Source organism: Arvicola amphibius, chromosome 14 (assembly GCF_903992535.2).
Source record: "Arvicola amphibius chromosome 14, mArvAmp1.2, whole genome shotgun sequence".
NCBI lineage: Eukaryota > Metazoa > Chordata > Mammalia > Rodentia > Cricetidae > Arvicola > Arvicola amphibius.
The window spans coordinates 50,550,321-50,575,721 of record NC_052060.1 but is presented as its reverse complement, the minus strand read 5'-3'; the positions used below and the strand labels follow the sequence as shown (position 1 = coordinate 50,575,721).

The 25,401-nt window shown below is 39.5% G+C and overlaps 1 protein-coding gene across 1 annotated transcript; it reads left to right on the top strand.

The window, feature by feature from the left end:
* The first annotated feature begins 1,961 nt into the window (after positions 1 to 1,961).
* LOC119801060 (calcium-activated chloride channel regulator 3A-1-like) lies at positions 1,962 to 24,682 on the top strand. The gene is made up of 14 exons (XM_038311510.1): positions 1,962 to 2,120; positions 4,999 to 5,139; positions 5,338 to 5,485; positions 5,819 to 5,927; positions 7,490 to 7,667; positions 10,556 to 10,783; positions 13,141 to 13,365; positions 15,418 to 15,595; positions 17,362 to 17,462; positions 18,242 to 18,466; positions 18,788 to 19,052; positions 21,805 to 21,972; positions 22,464 to 22,697; positions 24,129 to 24,682. Exons 1-14 carry the CDS (start codon positions 1,962 to 1,964, stop codon positions 24,470 to 24,472), a joined length of 2,703 nt encoding a protein of 900 aa, XP_038167438.1. The 3' UTR covers positions 24,473 to 24,682.
* The last annotated feature ends 719 nt before the right edge of the window (positions 24,683 to 25,401 follow it).

Below are 25,401 nucleotides of genomic sequence, written 5' to 3'. Positions count from 1 at the left end.
GGTATGCCGCATATGTGTTAAATATATAGACTCTATGGTTGAATCGCCCCCCAAATACCAAATTTCCCCTGAGTGAGTTCTCTGAGACTCACTCGGGGCAAATGAGCTTCTCCAGGCTTCCAGTTTCTAAAGAATGGCGCTCTCCCAAAGGCTTTCTGATTCCCTCCATCCTGAAAGTTTCCCTATTCTGGCCCCCTGAGGGGTGTAGTATAATTCCCTTACAGAAGTCCACTTGTTCTGTTCTTCATTTCTTATTGTATTCCAGTCTAACCCACATAACAAGTCTCCGAGTTCTTTGGGGCCAACGCCGGCATCACTCAGCTCTGGTTGCTGATAAACAGAGCACTGGCAGGGGCCAGAGGACACAAAGAAACACTCATCTTTTTCACAATAATAAAGAGGAATGAGTAAAAACAGCCAATATACATTTATTGCTGTGTTCAGGACCTTGTTTGCACAGAATTTACAAAAACTGATTTCATATACATTTTTCTTTTTCTTCATTTTTTATCTAAATACACCCCTTTGCTCCCTCTCAACATCACAGTTTCTTTTTCTTTATTATTATTATTTTATATTATTATATACATGCCTAGATATATAATATAACTTGCTTGGCCCATGTAGTTTACTTATATGTATACGATTTCAAGTCTGACCACTTAATGGCAGATAACCCCAGGAAACCCATCTTTATTTTCTTCTTGCTGTTTCTGACTTTAAGATACAGAGTCTACTCCGCCTATAACCCAGCAGTCTATGGCCCCAAACCCAGCTTCACATGCTATTCCATTAAATCTTCACAGAATGTCTCTTAGAAGATTTCAGTGTCCTTGTTCTAAGTTAGGGAAATTGAGGCTCAGAGCAAAGCTAAACTCAGGAAAATAATCTCTTGTTAACAATAAAATTTTAAATGTAGTAAGAAGAGACATCATGCAGGTGAAAATGAGTATAATCGGTGGACACAGGCTATACTAACAGGTTCTGCTCCTCTCCTCCTTCATCATTGGCCATAAACTTAACTCGGCTTCTCGCTGCTCCTCTCAGACTCAAGTGATTCCCAACCAAGAAACAAAAGCAAAATCATCGTAGTCCTCCATGGGTTTGGATAAAAACTGGCGAGAAAATCAGGAGAAGCCCCTGGAGAAGAGCCAAGCTGGGCCTGGAGAAATCACACATGGCAAGACTGGGAGTTTACATGGGGTCACGGCCATTGATCAATCCTACCAGATGGGGTTGAACATTTTTAACCTGGAGACCTGGTCGTGTTTAAATTGGCGGTTTGACCGGTAATAAAATGCAGAACCTTTCAAAAAATATATTTAAAAATACAATAAGAATGACTCAGGGAAGCTGAAAAACACTTAGGTGCTCCAGGACAGATAATACAGAAAGATTTCACAGGAAAGGCCATAGGACATTTCAAAAAAACATATTTAAAAAATACAATAACAATGACTCAGGGAAGCTGAAAAAAACATTTAGATGCTCCAGGACAGATAATATGGAAAGATTTTACAGGAAAGGCCGCAGCAAGCCTGGGCTGGCACAGTGGAATACCATCAACAGTCAGAGGCAGAAACATGCCAAAATGCCATGGTTTCCCTCCCAGTAGCCAGTTTTTCTGGTAGTCTTTGGCAGGTTCAGGGACTCTTCATTCCCCCCTTTAGCACTGGAAGACTCACAATTGTACAAACAAACTCATGCAAACAGAGCTTGACTAGCAATGCTTTGTAGCAGCTCCACACTGTCCGCTGTCTTAGAAACTACCATACGTGCATTCACCACAATACCCATGTCACTTAATGACTGAGGAGATTTGATAAGGCAGGTCACCAACTGATATCAGTATTTCTCTCTATCAAATATATGTAAATATTCTGGTCGCGATCCAAATTCCTGAGTGGAGCCAACACATAAATACCCTCCTTGTGCGGCCACCTCACTTAGCATGTGCAAACATGGTGCCAGGTCTGAAGGTCCTTCTGCTCCTCAGCCTGCATCTCCTGCAGGAGGCACAGAGCTCCATGGTCCATCTCAACAACAATGGGTACGAGGGAGTGGTCGTTGCAATTAACCCCAGTGTACCAGAAGATGAAAGACTCATCCAAAGCATAAAGGTAAGAACGGTTTTATTATCTGCATATTTGCATGTCAGTAATTCTTTTTACCCAAGGCCTCTTTGGCTGTGTTTGTCATGTCTGCAATATTACCTATAGTCAAGATGAGCATCTGCTTAGCTTTATATTTTTATTATACATTAAAATCAGTGTCCAAGCTCTAAGTAAATCATTAACTAATTAAGGTAATAGATTTAGAGCAAGTAGAGAAATGTTCTCATATTTTATCTTAATGCTGTTGCTTTGACAAACTCTATACAGCAAATATACTCTTAAACCCCAGCAGTTGCTGTCTTATTAGAAAATCTAGAATCTTTACCTATCTTACCTTAAAGAAAGCCTTAGACATGTTTGAAGTTGGTTAGTTCTTAAATGCATTTGTATAATAAAATCATTTGTGGAATAATGTACTTCGTTCTTAGATCCTCTCCGGATCTCCATGGTGGTTAGGAACACGGGGTTTTTGTCCTCTATCAATGGAACGATTGGCTTTTAGGATCATAGCAAGCAGACAGCTGAAACAAGTCAGTCTTGTTGATCTTTATCATTCGCACTCCGGCAATCCTAGAATGGAAGGGCTGAGAGACCAGCTCCCAACCCCTACCCAGGTTCCTCTGAGGAAAACTTCCTGGGAGTGGAGGGAGGAGTATACTTCACACACGCAGGGCCAATGTTCTTCATTCTGTGTGCTCTTTATTATTCCCGATACCCAAGAATACATCTATCCATTCATTAACAACTTGTTAGTAATTAAAAAAAAAAAACTACATGGCAAATTCTCAGGGACACGGGCATTCTTTGAGGATAATGATTAAAGTCACAGCAGCAAAACTTACCAGCTAAGCTGCAGTGCATAGTAGCTGCATCGGTAAAGGTTCCCTTACCTCCTTAAGGGGCTCGGGGGGGGGGGGGGCTGCTACAGGTTACAAAGGGAGGAAACTAAGCCATTAAAAGATCTAAGAAAAGGGCAAAGAATACATGCATTATTTTACATTTCTTAAGTGTAACTAATAGTGTAGGCTAATATTTTGTGGTCCTTAAAACAGAGGTGGAGGAGCAGAAAAGCACCGGAACGCCGCTTTTCCACGGGGTGAGGGTAGCGTGGGGAATCTGCTTCTAGCTGAGCCAGGTACAGTATGTAACCATGCAACCTGAGTAAAGAAAGGGAGAGCAAGCAGCGCTGATCTGTATCCGCAGTTTCACCAAAAGCTGGCTGCATAAAAAGGGAACCTTTCAGATTTAAGGATCCATTCTCTGCTTTTCGGTCGTTTCAGAGCCTAGGGAGTGGACCCTAGTAACTTTTTGTTCATGGCTGAGAGACTGGACAACTGTTTCGTAGATCTGACGGTTGCGGAGCTGGTTTCCACCTTAGAGCTCAGGGTAATGCTAAATCCCTTTCACACTGGGTTAGCTAACCAGCTGGTCAATTATCTGTTATTCACATAAAATCCAGGGGTGAAGGTAAACAGTTAGTAAACTGAGCTTAGTTAGATCTTGCATCGGAAGTTGGTGTGTAAGTTGTAAACAAAGCATGAGTTGCAATTTTGAGTTAGAGCAGAGAAGTCACTATTAATCTCTTGAAGGACTATGATATAACAAGGACAGACACCTGCAAAGCCACCCTAATTCATCATAAGTCTTTGAAGGACTTAGATCTAGCAAGGTCAGATGACTGCAACACTCTGTGAATGTTCTCTCCACAAGGACTTCGTCTGGCCAATTTGCCTTATCAGTCAGTCTATGGTACAAAGACTGGACTATGGGAGCTTATTTTATATACAAGAAAATATAGCGTAAGAAGTCATCCTTCAGCCGGGCAGTGGTGGCGCACACCTTTAATCCCAGCACTCGGGAGGCAGAGGCAGGCGGATCTCTGTGAGTTCGAGGCCAGCCTGGTCTACAAGAGCTAGTTCCAGGACAGGCTTTAAAAAAGCTACAGAGAAACCCTGTCTCGAAAAAAAAAAAAGAAGTCATCCTTCAATCAGTACACAGGGAAACAGTACCCAGAAATTGAGAAATACACTGCAGGGATTTGTGGGACAAGTCCCAAGCTGTTTATAAAGAGAAACCGTGGGATAACACAAGAATCGCAGATAGAAACAGCCAGTTATTTATAGGCAATATTTTTCATATGAACTTGCTTAAGAACTTAACCTCCATCAGAAAATTAATTTCTCTGGTGTGTAGCCTTAGAAACACCAGCTGTCATTACTGCATATCTTCGTGGATTCCATCACTAGAATGATGCAGTAGGTTTATATTCTGATGGATGTGTAGAAATATATATATATATATATGTAACTAATAGTTAACAAGGAGGTCATGAATTTTGTAGGGAGAGTAGAGGTTATGGGGCAAGTTGGAGAGGGTGGTAAGGATGGAAGTGATGTAGATTCATATTTATACATGATGTTTTCGAAAGATGTTTTTATAATCCAGTCTTATATGTATAAACTCTACTTAGTTGAAAACTACAAATAAAACAAAAATAATTCTAATAACATCAAATACAAATGTTACCAAACTTTTACCAGTTTTTTTAAACAACCCAATTCTAAGAAAATTGATTAAATAAACAACTTACCTAAAGACTTCTGCTCATAATAACCTTTATATCTCATCCAGAGACTTCATCCCCACCTCCACCCTAACTGCTAGCTGGAGGGAGGGCAAGTGAGAATCAAAGTTGGCTTTGGGCACATGGGAACGAATTTATAGACTGGAGAGATTCAGTAAAATGTATTCTACTCTTTCAGTTGCTCCATGCAAACATATTTGAGGAAGAAGAGGCCCCATCTATTTCTTCTGGTTTAGGTAGAGACATTCTTGCTAGTTTTGTTTCGACATTCTTACCACAAGGCACTTTTAATTTTGTCAGGAAATGATAACCCAAGCCTCTACTTACCTGTTTGAAGCCAGCAAAAGAAGATTTTATTTCAGGAATGTAAGCATTTTGGTCCCGATGACCTGGAAGTCAAAATCTGAGTACTTAATGCCGAAACGAGAATCATATGACAAAGTAGGTGTCACATCCCCCTCCTATCCTGCTTCCTGTGCCTTTTACAGATGAATACTTGTACATTTTGATAAATGCTAATCATGTTGGGAATAAAACTAGTAATTTAGCTTTTATGGGTATAAATGAGATGATCCTTGTTTGTAAAATCTCGTTTCTAGCCCTCTAGAAATCTGACTACGGGTTTGTTCTGCATTTTAGGCAGATGTCATAGTTGCTGACCCTTATCTGAAACATGGAGATGATCCCTACACACTTCAATATGGACAGTGTGGAGACAGAGGGCAGTACATACACTTCACTCCAAACTTCCTACTGACTGACAATTTACGTATCTATGGACCCCGAGGTAGAAATATCTATTTTATACTTCTTATTTCCACTGGGGAAAAGCAAACAACAGCTATTAATGTCCAGGACTATAAGAAAAGCAAGCATTAAACAATACCTTCATTTAGAAATATACTAATTATAATCAACCTGTTGTATATACAAATTTGACAATTAAATGAGTCATTTGTTGGTCTCATTCTATTTTATCTTTTTTTGGAGCAATTGAATTATGTTGATTTTTAGAGGTCTCCAGCTCAGATTAGCAGATGAGCAAGGAATTTAAAGTAGATGGAAATCATACTTGAGTTATTTTAATCACAGTTTTACAGATGACAATCTTCTCTCTCAGGCAGAGTCTTTGTCCATGAGTGGGCCCATCTCCGGTGGGGAGTATTTGATGAATATAACACAGACCAACCCTTCTACATGTCCAGAAAGAACATTCTCGAAGCAACAAGGTATCACAATGTAACCCAAACTGATTCTATGCCTTCTTGCCTATGTTTTCAGCTCTCTGGGTTGGGTAGTTTGAGTACAATTCTGGGGTCCATGTAATCAAGCCCTGTGTATGGTAAAATGTTTAATTTGACTTTTAAATTAAAGGGAGCAAAAATTTAGGACATTGAAGAAATGTTGAGAACGATAGGAATCAGTGTCTGGAGGAAATATCGCTATGAGAGAAAGTCAGTTAGATCAGGCAATAGAGAAACGTCTAATCCTGTCCCTTTGCGGTGTGCAGTGTGCCGAGCTGCCTGGAGTCTTGTACACAGGCTGGGCTGCTCTCAGCGCGGCCTCCTATCCCGACTGTCACACCACAAAACTACCCCTTGACTAGACAATGCCTACTCAACCTTAATTATTTCTCGGCTTGATCTTTCTGCTCCTCCCATTTGAGGTTAGATGCCTGGAAGAGAGTGCCCAGAGAGTACACATGCGCCTCTCGCAGACTTCGGCTAACCAGGCTTAGCTGTCAAGAAGTTTTGAGTTTCCCAGTAGAGTTAAAGATCCTTCAGACAGTGGATTTTGCTTTGTTTTGCTTTTGTAGTTCTCTAACAAAGTCAAAACCATCAAAGGATTATCAAATGATGAGTATTTAAAACATTATACATGAATGCATTTCCTTGTAATCAGTCATAAAAAGATAGATATTGGTGAAAGGCAGGCTCTAAGCCCACATTTCTGAGTTCCCTATACTGGGCGCAGAAACTCTGAGTCTCACCATGAGTAAGCAAAGCTTCAGGGCCAACCCTAGAGTCACCTCTCTTGAAAAGCATTACAGCCTCCGTTGTCCTTGCAGTACAAACAAATGTGTGTAACCAGCTAATGTCACGAAGTATGAATAGGAAGAAATTATACATATAAAGAAGTTTTCAGAATCCTTTTCCTATTTTACCCTAACCTCTGACAGGGATCTGACAATTATCTTTAACGTGAAACCCATTGGTTTGATGCACTGTTCTTCCAATTCTTTTATAATCAACTTACTCATTATAAAAATGTAAACTACAAATTACTATACATTTAAAACCATGTAATTTATACATGAAAATTTAAGAATATTTTAAATATATTTAGACTTCCTCTCCTCATTTAAAAAAATCCCCTGTAACTCTTAACTAATTTAATCTTTATGATATCCATTTAAGTTTGAAATTACTGTCTTATCCCATAACCACAGAGAAAATGGATTTATTGATTGTATCAGGAAGCCAATGGATGTTTAAGAGTGTGCAGTGAAAATACAGTTTTTACTAAAGTCAGGGGTATGTACTGGCAATCATTGTGCCTACTTTTGTCAAAATAAAATGTTTGTACATGATCAAGCAGTGTTGCCACTGAACAAAGGGTTTTGGAACATTGATCTTTATTGCTGACTCCCCTAGGTTCAACTTAAAAACAGGATAGGGCTCATCAAAACTGGGGCTGAGGGTGTAGCTTTGTGGTAGAGGGCGTCCCTAGATGCACAGACCCAGGGTTCAACTGTTAGCCCCACAAAAGTAACCCAATTCTTTTCCCATAGATGTTCCACTGACGTTTCTGGCAGAAACGTGGTCCAGCAATGTCGGGGACGCAGCTGCACAGCAAGGCAATGCCGGCGAGATTCAAAGACAGGACTGCTTGAACCAAAATGTACATTTTTCCCAGACAAATCCCAGACTGCCAAGGACTCCATCATGTTCATGCAAAGTCTTGATTCTGTAAGTTGAGTTTATATTTTGACTACTGGGACTAACGTGCACGTTGGTTATCTCTGAAACACACTGGTCTCCTTTTTTTTGGATATACATCTCGCACCCTCTCCAGCATTCTCTAAAGTCTTTTATTATTTCAGCCATCTGGCAGGAGTGAGGCTATATCTCACTGTGGCTTTCATTTGCACTTACCTGATGGTTACTGACCGTGACCACCTTTTCATATACCTACCAGCCATTGCATGTATTTCTTGAAAAATTCCCATTTGGATCATCTGATGATCCAATCATGTTTTTTTTTAATCATGTTTTTGCTGGGCAATTTTGCCATTGAATTCTTTGAGTTTCTTAAAAATTCACAAATCTTTGTTGTAGACTGTTTGTGTTTTCTGTCTTGGTGAAGGTTGTCTGTTTACTGTCGGCTATTTCCTTTGCTACACTATCCAGTCCTAACTCATATAAACATAACGTATTTGCATAGTAAAAGTTCATGCAAATGTAAGAATATCTTAGATAAGAAAGTACTAAGATACAAATTAAAGTTACATCTCTAAATTATAAGACCAGCTTGATTAAAATAAGCAATTCCTTATATACTAACTTATTACCAACAAATACTACCTCACTGATAGAATTAAAAATTGCTGTGGCATCTAGGCAATAATGAAAGTTCAAGTCAATTTATAGACTTGAAGCTCTCTTTTGAAACTTGTAAATTAGCCCAGGTTTTAAGTGGATCTCCCTTCAGGAAATATCCGACACAGGATTAAGGACAGTTCACTTTACCTGGCTGAGTCTAGATCAGTAAAGAATTCAACACCAAAACAGACAAGAAATCCCCTGACACAAGAGGATGAGCAGAACACATTGCCTGTTCCAAACCCTGCATTGTCAAGGCATGAATCTATGAGGACATAACTTCTGCTGCCTATGGGGACCCAAGCAGTAAGGAAGACAGCTCTGCACCTGAGCATATATACAGGGATGCTGATTCCACAAGATGCTACTCAGGAAAAAGTACTGTACTTTAACCAGATATCCTATCCAGCACCGGACTAGTTTCTAACCATCATGCTGCAGATTAAATATATCACATACAAAACCCTGAGCTCTGAGCTCAGACTCAGCGCATACATGACTTTGACATGAAATGGTGAATGTTCTCTTCCGTGCATTCCTTCCCTTAACATCCTCCTCTCTGTTTCAAGCTCAGTGCTGTGTTAGGAGTCGACATCAAGTAAAGAATTAAAGATAAATTTTTCTGATGAAGTAATGGAAGGAGAACAGTCAGAGTACTGAGAGAAAAATTTAAAACAAAGCAGGAAGAGACACAGATATAGGAAGCAGTATTACTGTAAAGGTCAGAATGTGGCTTCTGAATGGATGGGTTTTTAGCTGGGATTTGAAAATGAGTATGAATTTGGCAAAGTTGTCAGAGGGAGAGAAATATATGCAGTGAAACAGACTGACAAAAAGTAGGACAAGGTAGAGCTGGTCCGTGCAACTGTACAAGTTGAGAACCGTCTGAACATTTCCGTCGTAGTCATTGAAGAGTCTAATGCTCATTAGAATAATTTTAGGGAAATGGGAACCTGCAATAGAATTTCTCTTTCCTGATTTATGCAAAATTACCATTAGGGTGAATGGGAATTCAGGTGAAGGTTTCTGGCATTGTCTAGAGAAGGAAAGAAGTCCTACAGAAGCAAGGAATGCATGCAGAGCAGGAGGCGGGAAATGGGGCGGAGCCTACAAATGGGCACTTACAAAGCTAATGTTTTCTAATGAAGAGAGGGTTGCTCAATTCTCCCAGGAATGGATACGATGCGGAGGCAAGGATGCCATGAGATGAGGCTGAGTGAGACAGGAACGCAGGCTGGGACGCCACAGCCATCGACAGATGAGGGACTTGATTCAGACAATGGTCATGGCAGGGGCAGAGGGGCCAGGTTGACAGACAGTGCACACCCGGAAGTGGTGCGAAGCACTGCTTTGTTTGCATGCACATCCCCCCCCCATCCAATACAACCCCATTTTGGGAGATTTTAATCTGAGCCATGTCAGAAACAAACTCTCACAATGTAAATGTGCATTTAGACGTTTAAACTAACACACATATATTTATGCCCATAAGTCTGTATCTGAGCTTAACTCTGCAGGTGTGGTGTTGGGGACTAAAGTAATGAAATGACTATTAAAAGCACTTTGGGCGACCTTACTGTAGGATGTCTCCTTTCTGGACACTGCGCTTGTTTATGAGGATGCTCTTCCTTCTTCCTCCAGGTTCTCAAAACCTAGAGAACTTTCGGTGTTTATAGTAATAAAAACTTCCACTGGCAGAATTATTAAGTGCGATTCATCTCTCAGAGAAATGTCTACATCTCTTACGCTTTTATTATCTCTCAAGGGTACTGTTTATATCAACACTAATGATAACAAACTAGATCGCTAGTGCCTGTCCTCAAGTTTCTGGGCTAACTATGGAGGTGTGCGGCATAGACAATAAAAACAGCCATCTCTCCTATGCTGCTTTTAGGGGACAGAAGTTACCAGGAGCCATAATACTCTTCCCTTAAATTTCATTCAGGATGGGAGATCCTCAAAAGTTTAGGTGAGGAAACAAGGAACTCACTTAATCACATGAGCAGCCCCCAATCTTCACTGACGACCTAACTTTGAAATCTCCAAAAACGCGTTAACTGCACATGGTGATGGCATTGCTCACTTCCACCCCAAGCACGTAAGACGGGTGCCCAAACAATCGATCACAAAGTGATTCTCATCAGGAGACAAATCCTCTTCAGGATGCACACGGCAGCTAACTTCATCTCTGGAAAAGAAGGTGATCCCTTACAAGTTTTTACAATATTGTGCATTCATTGATTTTTTTTTTTCAGGTGGTTGAATTTTGCACAGAAAAAACCCACAATACGGAAGCTCCAAACCTGCAAAATAAAATGTGCAACCGCAGAAGCACGTGGGACGTAATCAAGGAGTCTGCTGATTTCCGGAATGCCTCTCCCATGGAAGGAGTAGAAGCACCGCCTCCACCTGCATTCTCATTGCTGAAGTCCAAACAGCGAGTAGTCTGCTTGGTGCTGGACAAATCTGGAAGTATGAACAATGTAAGCACTTTTTACTGGATTCCTTAAATTAAGTATTTAAGTTAAATATTGAACTACGGTTTATCCTTAGGTTTAGTTCTAATAAACTAACATAAATATTTTTAGGTTTAGTTCTAATAAACTAACATAAATATGCATATTAATGTTCAAATGAATACCTGCCCAATGGTTTTTACCTAAATAAGTACTAGAATAAGTTAAAAACAAATTTTTGTTTTATGATTTATAGATTATTGGTCGTTTTTACACCTTAACTTTCAGAAAAGAAATAAGCGAAAGGGAAGCTGTAATTTCTCCATTCAGTGTGGCATCCCAGCTTGATTTTTCAATACTGCACTTGTTTTTCCTCCACAAAACTGTTATAGTTTAGGCATTTTGTAGTCCAACTTTTATGGAATATACCATAAGCACTCCTCATAAAAAGTGATTTCATGAAAAATAATTTGTGTGGTGCAGTGTGGTGTATATCTCTGAGTGTGTGTGTGTGTGTGTGAGAGAGAGAGAGAGAGAGAGAGAGAGAGAAAGACAGAGACAGAGAGAGACAGAGAGAGACAGAGAGAGACAGAGAGAGACAGAGAGAGAGAGAGTTCCTGGGAATTGAACCCAGGGCCTTTTACATACTAAAACTCTAACACTAAATAGTTTGGGGTTTTTGTCTCTTTGTTTTCAAGACACTGTCACACTATGGAGCCATAGGTGGCCTGGTTTTGTCATAGTTTCATAATCATGTATTCTGAAAATTTTCACCCCACCACCCTGTCTTGTCCCTTCTCTCTCCATATCAACAAATACCCCTACTACTTTTATGGGTGTTATAGGAATAACTCACTAGCTATAAAAAGCAAAGGCAATTTATTAGTGGCTACTTGTGAAGGAATATGAACCCCTGTCCCCAGCAGCCACTCACTGCCCACTACCCGTAGCTCCGCATGGGCCCTCCCCCTTCCGTACCGAGCTGCTGATGGGCTTGATCTTGTCAGGCAACCGCTGATCTCATCCGTGCAATGGCCATGGCTATCGGGACACTGTTCACAGCTCTGTGTCTCGCATTCTTTCCACCTCCTCTCCTGCTGTGTTTCCTGGACTGGGGAGGTAGACAGATCAACCACTTAGGGTTGATCATTCACTCAAAATTCATTTCCTCTCAGCACTTCGACCAGTTATGACTTAAGAATTAACCACTTCCCACTGCAAAAAGAAGCCGCTATGATGACCTAAAAAGTTAAGACTCTGAAGGCAGCACTAATCTATGGGTATAGACATATTTAGAAGGCTAAAATGTACATATTTCATAATATGTACACTTGGCAAAACTGATAGTAGTTTCCCAGTACAGCCTTTGGCCACCCCAGCCTTGGGTTCATGACCATTTTTGCAGTACAAAGCACAAATTCTCTCCTGTGGAAAGGGCCTCATATCTGATCAAAAACCCACAACAGTCATATGGCACATTGTTTGGCAGGTGGACATTGTAGTGTTCAGGGCCCACCATTGAATAAGACAATTATTGACTTTTTTCCCCAGGGTCCTATGTATACCTGGCAACATGAAAGCTATCCAACAGAGAAGATGCTTCTTGCCTATCTCCAGTTTAATTTCTCTGTGTTTTAAACCAAGGTGTGCTGCCTAGTTCGGGGTGGGAGGGAGACAGCCCAAAGCAATGATAATGACCTGTATTGTTTGGGCCTTTGGAACCTCCTTGGTCATAAACTCATAAGGGGATCCCACACCTGGCACTGGAGTTTTTAATAACCTAGGCCTTCTAGGAGCAGCGATATCCCATCAAGAGCACAGACATGATTTTTAGAGGTTTTATCATGTGAACAGTGTTCCATAATCTACTCAAGTAATTTCTTACTAATGGAAATTTTGGAAATCTTCATTGTATTGCTTTTTAAAAATACATGCCATTGGATTGGAGAGATGGTTCAGTGGTTAAGAGAACTGGTTGTTCTCCTAGAGGACCTGAGTTCAATTCCCAGCAGTCACATCACAGCTCACAACTGTCTGTAGCTCCAAGATCTGACACCCTCATAAGACATATATGTACACCAATGCACATAAAAGTAAAAATAAATAAGTTATTAAAATATATGTTTATAAAAATACATGCCATTGAGCATCTTCTCGTGCACTTTAAAAAAAAATCATTTTCTCAGCTGAAACTTCCAAACAGATAACTATTTTAAAACGGCATAGACTTGGAAGGCTTTCACAGACAAAAACTGGTGTTTAAACATTTCAAACTTTTCAATAATATAAAAGAGGTAAAGTTTTTTAAAAGCCCATTAATTATTACCAGGTTCTGGCAAGATTTAAAGAGACTCTGTGGTTGTTCATACATCTTTTTCTTACAGGATAACCGTCTTATTCGGATGAATCAAGCAGCAGAACTTTATTTGACTCAAATTGTTGAAAAGAAATCTATGGTTGGATTAGTCACATTTGACCAAGAGGCCAGAATCCAAAATTATCTAACAAAAATAACTAACAGTAGTAACTATCCAAAGATCACTGCAAATCTCCCACAGCAAGCTTCGGGTGGAACTTCAATTTGCAGTGGAATTAAAGCAGGATTTCAGGTAATCTTTTAAATGTAGTATAATTTGCCATTTACTTATTGCTTTCCATACTATTCATATAGCTTTGAACATAGGTCATGAACTTAGAGTTCCAGCATTTAATAACATTCTGATCTAAATGAGAAAACGCCTTTCTGGAAGAAAAAAAAAATGTAGCTTCACCAACTATTAATTACAGCCATAGCCTCTCGGTGTCCAGTTGTGCCATTGATAAAATCTTGAGATGAAGTGGCACGGGGGAGTGGCTGAGGTGAAATCTCCTTGGGCAAATGATCACCTCCCTGAGGAGCTCCATAATGTCTCTAAATTCTCACAGATAGAGTTTCTAGGCCAGGGAGATAATGCCGTTGAATGGACAGGAAGGAATCAGTGACAACTTTACAGTATGCATGAAAGTCATAACATACTAATTTAAATTACATTCGAAAATCCAGAGATAGAGAACAGTAGCTCCACACACAACATGCAATGAACATAGGTAGATATAGACGAAATTATGGCTGTGAATGTAACAATGAGGAGTTCCTTTTGACCAGTGTCCTCAGGGGTCAAGGCACTGGTCTAGTTCTCTTCCCCCAAGTTAGCCTCCAGGCCAGTGTGCTTGCAGTCATGTTTTGAGTCACTGTGACAGAAGACCATTTCCTCCACACATCCTCCACTCGTGAAAGTTCTCACCGCTGCTCTCTGCAGACCATTGGTTCACTGTCTCTCTCAACTTCCTTTGTGGCTCCCGTTTGTCAAAAACCAGATTGGCTTTAGAAACCAGAGATGCTCACTCTACTGAGAATTATCTGAAATATGCTGGGAAAGGAATTCAATATTGAAAATCGGTTGCCTAAACCCAGATCATATGGTTATTAATATTGACAAATGTGTAAGCTGTATAAATGTTTACCAAGTCTTGCTATTATGAAAATAATTATGATGTCTATTTGGTTCTAAAATATGAGTACTATATATATATTACAAATATACTCAAATTCATGTATAAATTGGTGTGTGTGTTTCCCTTAGTAAATTTTATTGTACCTTATATTTTGGTTACAAAGCTTATCGCTGAACAGATGATGGCAAATTACATTCAATATTATTAACAGCTTTTACTTAACAAAATCTTATCAATACATAAGTGTATCACTTTCAGAATCATTAAAAAAATAGCTATGTGTTGACTGTATACTACATTACTGTCTGTGGCAAATGCTTTAGGTGCAATATCTTATATCCTTTGAGGAGTTGGGTAATATTACTATGATCATTCTGCAGAAAAAGAAGATGAAATTTAGAGTAATAAAATCTCAAGATCATAAGACAATTATCAAATCTAGGATTCAGAACCTGATCTCTAGAATCTATAAACTTGATCATGGCATTAACAATTTATAGTGTGGTGGGGGGGGGTAATTTGGGCAAGTCTCAGGAGAGACAAAACATAATAGTTCATATTTTAAAAAAATAAATTAAAAAATATTCTCAAGATACCTAAAACCAAGGTCTCTAAAACCACCTAGACTCTTAGCTAATATTCTTGGTAGGAGAAGTCAGGAAAATATGATTGAAAATTTATCAACCTCTTCCTTCATGATAAGCCAAAATTGCTTGGTTTTGTTTCAGTTTGGAAAATCATAAAATTCTTTAGCAGTAACCAGATAGAACACATTAGAAAATCACATAACAAATAATTCAATCTTGCTCACCTACCTTTGGCTATGATTTTGCAAATGCTATTCGTCTGGGAGTCTTGTATCTTCATCAAGTATCCAGAGGATGATAGCGGCACCTATATTCAATAGGTAACTACTATATGGCAGCAGCTATTATTGATTTGTTTTTCCTCAACTGAGTAGCCAAAATGTATATATCTAGAGGATTAAAAGTGCTGAGAAGTCTAGCGTTCTACTCATTTCCATGTATCAATTCAGCTTAGAAAGAGAATATAAAAAAACATGTGTGTTCTCAAATTATTATTATTATTATTATTATATTATTATTATATATTATTATTATTATTCAGAAATGACAACCTGTAATTAACACACCGTTTTTCCACAGGTAATCACTTCCAGTAGCCAAAGTACTTCTGGTTCTGAGATCATATTGCTAACAGATGGGGAAGATGATCAAATAAGTTCCTGCTTTGAGGAGGTCAAACACAGTGGTGCCGTCATCCACACCATCGCTCTGGGGCCTGATGCTGCCAAAGAACTGGAGACTCTGTCAACCATGACAGGTACAACTTCGAAGCTGAGTTTGGACAGATGTTCCTAAACTGCGAAGCTGTTAACAATTCCCCTTCTTAAGACTAATTTCTGTCTCTTCCTTGACCTTCGAGTTAAGTTCTTTCCTCTCTCTCCACTTCTTCACACAATGACTTCTTCAATTATTCAGTACCTGCTGTTCATTCACTCTTTATCCCTTTTCTATCCATCTCCCTAAACAGAAGCTTCTGTCTCTATGGTTACTCAAATAAAAGTCCAAAATGTTTGCTCAATTCCAAAGTACCATTCAACCTCATAGTAAAGATTTAGACATGTCATATTTCAGATGAGGAAGTGGGAAACTGTAGGCTATAAATGATTTTCTCAAGACCACAGTTAAAACCCTGATCAGGACTGCCCATCATTCTGCTCAGCTCCCACCATCTCACAAAATCTGAGTCTGGAATATTTCTGTATTTTTCCCTTTCTATCCAGTGTTCCTGTCACAGCCTAGCCCAGCACTCACAATTCCCTGCCCGGGTTATTTCAAGAATCTCCCAGTTTGCCTTTGCAGCATTTATTAGTTTAGTTGCTATGCACGGATGGGTGTGTTTCTGCAGGAGCTATAGTTGCTATGCACGGATTGGTGTGTTTCTGCAGGAGCTATAGTTGCTATGCACGGATTGGTGTGTTTCTGGCAGGAGCTATGGTTGCTATGCTATAGTTGCTATGCATGGATTGGTGTGCTTCTGCAGGAGCTATAGTTGCTATGCACGGATTGGTGTATTTCTGGCAGGAGCTATGGTTGCTATGCATGGATTGGTGTGTTTCTGGCAGGAGCTATAGTTGCTATGCACGGATTGGTGTGTTTCTGCAGGAGCTATAGTTGCTATGTACAGATTGGTGTGTTTCTGGCAGGAGCTATAGTTGCTATGTACGGATTGGTGTGTTTCTGGCAGGAGCTAGTCTAATTCTTGCCCTTTGTGATCTATTCTTTCCTAACGCTTCACACCCAAGAAATCTTTTTTCACTAACATCATTTATTTTCTGCATTTTGCCCATGTTTAATGTATTATAAACTGTCATCCTCAAGCCGGGCGGTGGTAGCACGTGCCTTTAATCCCAGCACTCGGGAGGCAGAAGCAGGTGGATCTCTGAGTTTGAAGCCAGCCTAGTCTACAAGAACTAGTTCCAGGACAGCAGGACAGAACTCCAAAACTACAGAAAAACTACTGTCTCAAAAAAAAAAAAAAAGTCATCCTCTAATGTCTACGTGTATTTTGATTCAACTAAGAAATAAGCATCTGGTTCTTATGAGCAACCTCAAGTCTCACTTTCTATAAAACCACTGGGTACTTAGGTCAGTTTGACTAATGCACTTACATTTGACGATTAGCTCACATAAAATAAGAAGTTTGCCTGATTCTTACATTTTCAATTTATCTTTATCTTACATATTTTTAGTAGGATTGTGGTTAATATGAGTTTACAGTAACTTCAGAGATCCGCTGAAAGTCCATCAGATTCTGAAATCTCATCTCTTGTACAGTGTTTAGTTCACATGGGCTGGTGAGAAAGGTCAGTGAGTAACAAACTCAGCTCAACTTCTGGTCCAACCAATACGGTGGAAGGAGAGAAGCCACTCCAACAAGTCCTATGACTTCCATGCATGCACGCGAAAAGGCACACACACACTAAATAAATGTCATTTTAATTTGATAGTAAAAAGGAAATTGAGTGGATTTTAAAGCATATGGGGGATAGCACATTTGATTTTCCTATGTAAACTCCCCTTTAGGAGGACTGCGTTTTTATGCCAACAAAGACCTAACTGCCCTGATGGACGCTTTCAGTGGGATTTCATCCAGCAGCGGCAGCATCTCTCAGCGGGCTCTGCAGGTCAGCACTTTGTAAAAATACTTTAGTTGCAATAAATTCCTACTATGCTGCTATTACATGTTCTTTCTCTAATAAATCATTCTTTTGCCATAAAAAATATTTCCATTGTTAAAAAATGCCATTTGTGAATTTTCTTTTATATGACATAAACACCTTTTCTCTTGCATTCTTCTAGTCTTTGTGTGTGTGTGTGTGTGTGTGTGTGTGTGTGTGTTGTGGAATATTTGTTTAACCAGGCAAAGATGTGTTGCGATTGTTCACGCTGCGCTTGTTAACTACATAAAGATGTGCTGCATTTGCGCTGATTAAATAAAATTAACCTCGGTTCAGAGAGGTGAGTTAGCAACTGGTTGACAGGAAGTAGCAGGGAGGAGTTTAGTGGGCAGGGGGGTAGCTCAGGGGTCTTCACCCTAGCCTTTGAATCTCAAGTTTTATTAGAACCATACAGATTTAGTTAGAACTAAATTCAGTGGCAGAAACAGAGCCATCGTCTGAGGGAACAGAATTGTTTCCAGGCTACAACCTTAGTGTGTTGGGTCACTATAGCCACTGTAATGAAGGGGGGGGGGGGGGGAGAGAGAAGGGAGGAAGAAAAAGGAGAGGGAGAAGGAGGGAGAGGGAGAGAGGAAGAGAGAAATTTGGAAAGTGTTTTAATTCTGTGTCATTGTAATTGAACCTTAAATATGAATTTTTAAATTACCAGGAACTACCTAAATATTAAAATCCCATTACTTAAAATAACAAATGGGTTTTCTGTGTTTGCTTTTTATCTCTCACAGTTGGAGAGCAAAGCCTTGACTATCGCAGCGGGACAGCCAGTAAATGGTACAGTGCTGGTGGACAGCTCCGTTGGCAACGACACCTTCTTTGTTGTCACCTGGACAGCACAAAAGCCAGAAATCGTTCTTCAAGATCCGAAAGGGAAAACGTACAGAACCTCAGATTTCAAAGACAATGAGCTGAATATGCACTCTGCTCGACTCCAAATACCAGGCATCGCAGAAGTAAGTTTGTTCTTTTCCCTGCAGTTCATTAACCAGTCCGCCCTTGTGTTAAGAAATAGACATGTTACGTTGTCAGTACTAAAACAATGGCAGTAGCACTTTTCATTAAAAATTAAGTATGCTACCTAAGTATTCAAATCTATATTATCCATTCTTTTTTAACAATCATATTAAAATCATAAGATACGTGCTTAGCATGAAGCCTGAGTTCCATCGCCGGTACCCCCCAATTTTTTTTTATTTTGTTCAAATTTCCAAATAATTGTGCATCCCAAGTAGCAGGAAATTATTAGCAAAGCTCTTAAAGAAATTTTTTTCCAGACAGGTACTTGGGCTTACAGTCTCTCAGATGTCATACCTCAGTCGCTAACAGTGACAGTGACCACTCGAGCGAGAAGTCCTACCAAGCCCCCAATAATCGCGACTGCTCACATGAGTCAAGACACAGCGCGATACCCTAGCCCGATGATTGTTTACGCCCGAGTCAGCCAAGGGTTCTTGCCTGTCCTGGGAGCCAGTGTCACTGCCATTATAGAAGCTGAAAATGAACATAAAGTCACACTGGAGCTGTGGGACAACGGGGCAGGTAATGGGAACCGGCATCAACACCACTGGATTTAAATTCTCCTATAGGATTCTATAACTTCAGAGTCAATACATTTTTTGGTATACTTACAAATCGATTTGAGTAATGATGTCTTTAAAACATTTTACTTGCTTATCTTAAAACAAGCTTAGATGTTTATTTTGGTTAAAGTCCATTATCAATTTCATATTGCCTGTGGAAATTAAAAGTATAATTTTTCCATTTTCACCAATGTTAGTGCTTTGCGGAAGCTCTCTCCATCTACTTACACTTTCTTTGTCTTGGTAAGCTTCCTTTATAATATTTTACATACTTATAGCTTTCCATGCACACATATTCCATACTTTAACCATATTCACCCTTCAATCCCTCCTTTCTCTCTCTTACTTCTCCCACTAGTGCCCTTCGTTATCCTGGTCTCACATCTACGTTCAGATATAGACAATTTATCTACATAAAATCCAGTATCACTGGGCAGTGGTAGCGCACGCCTTTAATCCCAGCACTCGGGAGGCGGAGGCAGGCGGATCTCTGTATGTTTGAGGCCAGCCTCGTCTACAAGAGCTAGTTCCAGGACAGCCAGAGCTACAAAGAAACCCTGTCTTGAAAAAAAAAAAAAAAAACTCCAGTATCTACAAATTAGAGAAAATATGGAGTTTTGTCTATATCTGGTTTCTGTTGCTCCATATGGCAATCTCAGCTGGTATCCACTTTCCTGCAGATGGCACAGCTTCACTCTTCTCTATGCTGCCTGACCACCTACTGTGTATACTGTGTATATGTGCCACCTTTTCTCTATCCGTTCATCCTCCAACAGCCACCTGGGCTGACTGTGTCGCCTGGCCATTATGATAGTGCCACAATAAACATAGACACTCTCTGAAGCTCTTTGGATGTCCACCTAGGAGTGATATGGAGGGGTCATACAGTCGTGCTATTTTCATACTGATTTCCATAGGGACTCAACTAATCTACAACTCTAAAGTGTTATATAAGAGTTTTCTCTGCTCCCTTCACATGCACACGCACACACACACACACACACACACACACACACAAGCATGTTTTGTAAGCATTTTTTAATCTTTTGTTTTCTTAATAATAAACATTCTGACCTAGATGAAATGAGAAGGGGAAAATGGGATCTAAGAGTATTTTTGATTTGCATTTCCTAATGATTAAGGGTACTGGACACTCTTCATATGGTCAATGACCCTTCTCCATGGCTGTTGGCACTTCATCTTTGAAAACTGTATGCTCACCTCATCAGCCCATTTATTGAGCTGTCTATTTTGGTACTTTTCTGAGTTATTTATACATTCTATCCTGTCAGATTGTAGCTACCAAAGACTTTCTTCCACATGGCAGTCTTCATTTGGTTGTTTACCATACGGAAATTTTTTTAGTTCCATGTTCCATTTGTAAGTTCTTGGTTTTATTACCAAGATACTGGTGTCCTTCACAGAAAGTTCTTTTGCATATGCCTATATCCTGAAGCGTTCTCCTCCAACGGATTGAGAGTTTCAGATCTTACACTAAGGTGTTTGATCTACTCAGAATTTATTTCAGACAAGACAAAAAAAATAGTGTTCCTGTTTCATTCTTCTACATGGATTTGTCCAGGCTCCAGTACTCTTTGTTGAAGAGGCTATCTTTCTTCAATGTGTGTGTTTGGCATCCTTGTCAAAAATCACATGGTTTCAGTGTGTGGGTTTAATGCTGTCCTCTCTGCTGTTCCACTGGTCTGTCTGTATCTCTTATGGCAGTAGCATGCTGCTTCACTACCGTGGTCCTGTACTAGGACTTAGCAGACATGGTGATATCACCAGCATTGTTCATTTTATTTTGGATTGATTTGGCTATTCTGGGTCTTCTCTGTTTCCATGTCGATTTTATAATTACTTTTTGTATTCCTGTAAAGAATGTCATTGGGCTTTTTATTGGAATTGTATCAAGCTGTACATTGCTTCTGGCTATGCAGCCATTTTCATAGTATTGATTCTGCTGCTGGGTAAGCATGGAAGGTCTTTCCATGTTGAGGTGTTTTTTTTTTTTTTCATTTCCTTCTTCAGTGTTTTATTCCTGAGTATTTTTAAAGGTTTTAGAAATAGCATTGTTTTCCCTATTTCTTTCTTTCTTTTTTTTTTCTTTTTTTTTTTTTTTTGGTTTTTCGAGACAGGGTTTCTCTGTAGCTTTGGAGCCTGTCCTGGAACTAGCTCTTGTAGACCAGGCTGGTCTCGAACTCACAGAGATCCACCTGCCTCTGCCTCCCGAGTGCTGGGATTAAAGGCGTGCGCCACCACCGCCCGGCTCCCTATTTCTTTCTAAGCATGTTCATTGTCGACATAAGGGGGAGCTACTGACTCTTCAGTCAGTAATAATTGCAGTTCAGATAAGCCTCAGTGGCCACAATACTGTCGTTGCACAAAAGTTGGCTGCTGATTTTTTTATGTTGATTCTGTATCCTGCTACTTTGCTAAATGTCTTTTTCAGTCCTCAGTTTTCTGAACAACTTTCTATTGTGAAATAAAAGTAAGTGTTAATGTTAATTGAATGCCTCTAAAATAACGAAGTTATATTTTCTAAAATGACAGAGTTAGAACATAATCAAGCCAGACTTTGAATCAAAAGACTATGCTCTAGGTCTAACTATCCTGCACTCACTGATAAACTCACACCAGCAAGGCCTGCAAAAAGTGTCTGTTTTCATTTTAACTTACTACATGACTGATTATTGTACTTCATTATCAAGGTGCTGATACTGTTCAAAATGATGGCATCTACTCAAGATATTTTACAGATTATCATGGAAATGGAAGATACAGCTTGAGAGTGAGTGTCCAGGCAAGAAGAAACACAGCCAGACTAAGTTTAAGACAGCAGAGCAAGTCTTTATATTTGCCTGGCTATATCGAAGATGGTAAGTAGCAATAAAATAGAAATGTGCTACCTGCTTCAGGAAATTACATAAAGCAAACACTGAAGGGGATGATATGTGTGGAAAACCCAAGCATACAATTATGCAATCATCTTTGGGATTCAAAATCATATTCAGTTGGTGGACTCAGCATAAACCAATTTTCCACATACTTTGTTAACATTTTCCTCAGTTTGTTTCATTTATAAAATACATTTCCTGAGCTCATGAAACAAGCCCTGTGCTAAATGCTAGAGCTAGGGAGCCAGATGAATCCTTGTCATCAAAGAACTCATGCAAAAGGAGTAGGTTAGGATAGGTTAAAAGTTAGTTTTATCATAGCACACTTCAAAATGATAGATATAAAAATAAGCTTTTCTCTCACTTTTCAATGGGTATTGTCAGTCTACATGAGCCCTGAACAACTGTAAGATCAGCATGAGATAAAGAACAGACAATATGAGAAATACAAACATCTGGGGTATTTTTTGTAGGCAAAATTATAATGAATCCACCCAGACCTGAAATCCAAGAAGCGGAAGTGCCCGTGGAAGACTTCAGCAGACTAGCCTCTGGAGGGTCGTTTACCGTGTCTGGAGCGCCCCCTGGTGGCAACCACGCCAATGTGTTTCCACCCAGTAAAGTCACAGATCTGGAGGCCGAGTTTGAAGGAGATCATATCCACCTTACCTGGACGGCCCCTGGCAAGGTCCTCGACAAAGGAAAAGGTAAGCTTGGTGCTGAGTTTTACAGTATTCAGTATGTAAGAAATTAAATTATTGACAGTATTACATTTCTGTATAGATACTTACAAAACATGTTGCCAGGAAATGATTCCGGTTCTTTGTTTCACTGGGTTTGTAAGGGGCGCATACTTACACAGCAGATAAGAATAATATGCATAAGGGTTGTTTATTTAAAAAATAAAAATAAGGTATTCTGAATGGAATCTCATTGGCATTCTTTTTTATTTTTTATTTTTTTATTAAAAATTTCCTTCTCCTTCCCTCCTCCCACTTCCATCCCCTCCCCTCCACCCACACTCCCACTCCCTCCCTCTCCAGGCCAAAGAGCAGTCAGGGTTCCTACACTATGGGAAGTCCAAGGTCTTCCCAACTCCCCCCAGGTCCAGGAAGGTGAGCTTCCAAACTGACAAGGCTCCCACAGAGCCCGTCCATGTAGAATCAAAGCCCAGCGCCATCTCATTGGCATTCTTTCCCAAAGTTTTTCCAGTGTCTCATTTATGAGTAATATGTATTGGGTCTCTACTATAGGTCACTATTCATTTATTTTTAATGTAAAAATTGAAATGTTTTGGAATTAGCCAACTTAAAATTTTTATTAAAAATTCCGTATTTTTATCTTAAAATTATAAAATCAGTCTTTAAGATTATGTGCTCGCCCCCCAATCTCCTATAAAGATGGCTCAGCAATCAAGAGCACGGTTGTTTATACAGGGAACTCAGATCCAGTTCCCAGCACCCACAAGGCAGGTCCCAACCATCTGTCACTCCAGACTCTCTTCTGTCCTTCTTCACGGCAGATAAGCACATGAGGTGCAGACATACATGCAGGCAAAACACCCATGCACATAATAAACTACTAAAAATTAATTTAAAAAAAGAATAGAGGAGAGGAATAAACTTAAGGTGCCAGTCGGGGTCGGACCGGGTCCCGAGCACACGTGTAATTAATTAGTGCTCATCACTTCTGCGCCCTTTGACTCACCCTCAGCTGCTCTCCGCTTGTCTTTCACTGGGTGCCCCACCCCCACCCCGTTACTGTTCTTTCAACGTAATAAAAAGTCACAAGAGATGCTCACGGTCTTTACTGCACATGAACATTGTGTGTCCCTTGCCATAATTTAAAACTGAGTTCAGCTCTTTCTACGTCTCTCTGAAAAGAAACCTGGGCTCATGGTGGAAAGCTGGTATTAATGAAACTAAATTAGCTTTTCTCAGATTTTATGACTGGATATTTTTAAAATAACTGTTCCTATCCTTGTCTTTAAAGTCAGTGAGATAGGATACCCAGACACAAACTGTTCTGGGCTCTCCATCACTAAAGCTCAGCATGCAAGGCTGGTAACTCCTATGCAGGCAGGCGCAGAGTGCAGTGCAGAGACCCGACTCTAACACATTTCTCTGTCTCCTTTCCAGCGCAAAGATACATCATCAGAATGAGTCAGCATTTTCAGGATCTCCAAGAAGATTTTAGCAACGCTACTTTAGTGAATACTGCTGGCCTGATACCTAGAGAAGCTGGCTCAAAAGAAAAGTTTGAATTCAAACCAGAAACTTTGAAAACGGGAAAAAGCACCATGTTCTACATTGTAATTCAGGCCATCAATGACGCCGGTTTCACGTCAGTGAACTCCAACATTGCGCAGGCTGTCAAGTTCGTTCCTCCAGAGCACAATGTCTCTGCATGGGGGCCTAATATTTCTGCCACCCCTCTGACAATTTGGGGGTTAACTGTGATTTTTAAATATGTTTTAAACTAGAAAACTAAAATGCAATCTTGTATATACTTGCTAAGAGCTTCTTTAGAATGAATTTACTAAAGCCACTGTCAGCTAGTCAACAAATGTAATACAGAAATTAATATTCGAAGTTATTAGAAAAATTGCTAGACTTAACTAATACTATTTTTGCTAAATATAAATCAAGACTAACATGTCCTTAATCATTAATCATTCCATTTATTATGGAAATAAGATCTCTGTTCTATTTTCATAGTGTGATTCAAATTCACATTGTATATTAACAAAATGAAAATTTATACAAGCCACTTGAAAGGATTTGTGTATAGATAATAGCAAACAATTTTATATTTGAATTATCTGTAACATAATTGACGAGGAATACTTCCTGTTTGCACAACTGAAATAAAAAGAAACTATGGAAGTAATTTGTAAAAAAAAAAATGGTCTCAAGTGGTCAGAAAGTCAAATGTCTTTTGTCATTGGCTGAAGGTGTTTTATCAGTCCTAGGTGCAAAATGACGAGCAAAGAGTTTGTTCATGAACTGTGGGCATCATAATGAAGTTCTGTTTCCGTCCTGGGACCATCATTTGATGCTAAGACTATTACCAAGATGTGTAATTAGAACAGGGATTTTTTTTCACTGCTGTAAACTTTGCATCCAGAGCAGAATTAGATATAGAATAGATAGTCAATAAACATTTTTTAAATAAGTTCATTCATTTAAACTCTCAAAAACAAACAAATATAGCCCAATCATATCAACGATACCTATATAATATTGGAGTGTGCGTGATAATGTGAGAACTTGAATAAAAGTGACCTACTTTATAACATTAATCTTAACTAAAGCATAAAGTTTCAAAAAAGCATGTATAAATTAATATGAGACCTCAATAGAATGTAAAAGCTAATACAAGCTGGAAAAAAGTTTTATTAGAGAAAAGCCC

Coding starts and splice junctions, on each gene's coding strand:
- LOC119801060 (XM_038311510.1), top strand. CDS start 1,962: ATGGTGCCAGGTCTGAAGGTCCTTCTGCTCCTCAGCCTGCATCTCCTG. Junction 19,053..21,804: donor GCTGTGGGACAACGGGGCAG/GTAATGGGAACC, acceptor TTCATTATCAAG/GTGCTGATACTGTTCAAAAT. Junction 22,698..24,128: donor GGTCCTCGACAAAGGAAAAG/GTAAGCTTGGTG, acceptor TCTCCTTTCCAG/CGCAAAGATACATCATCAGA.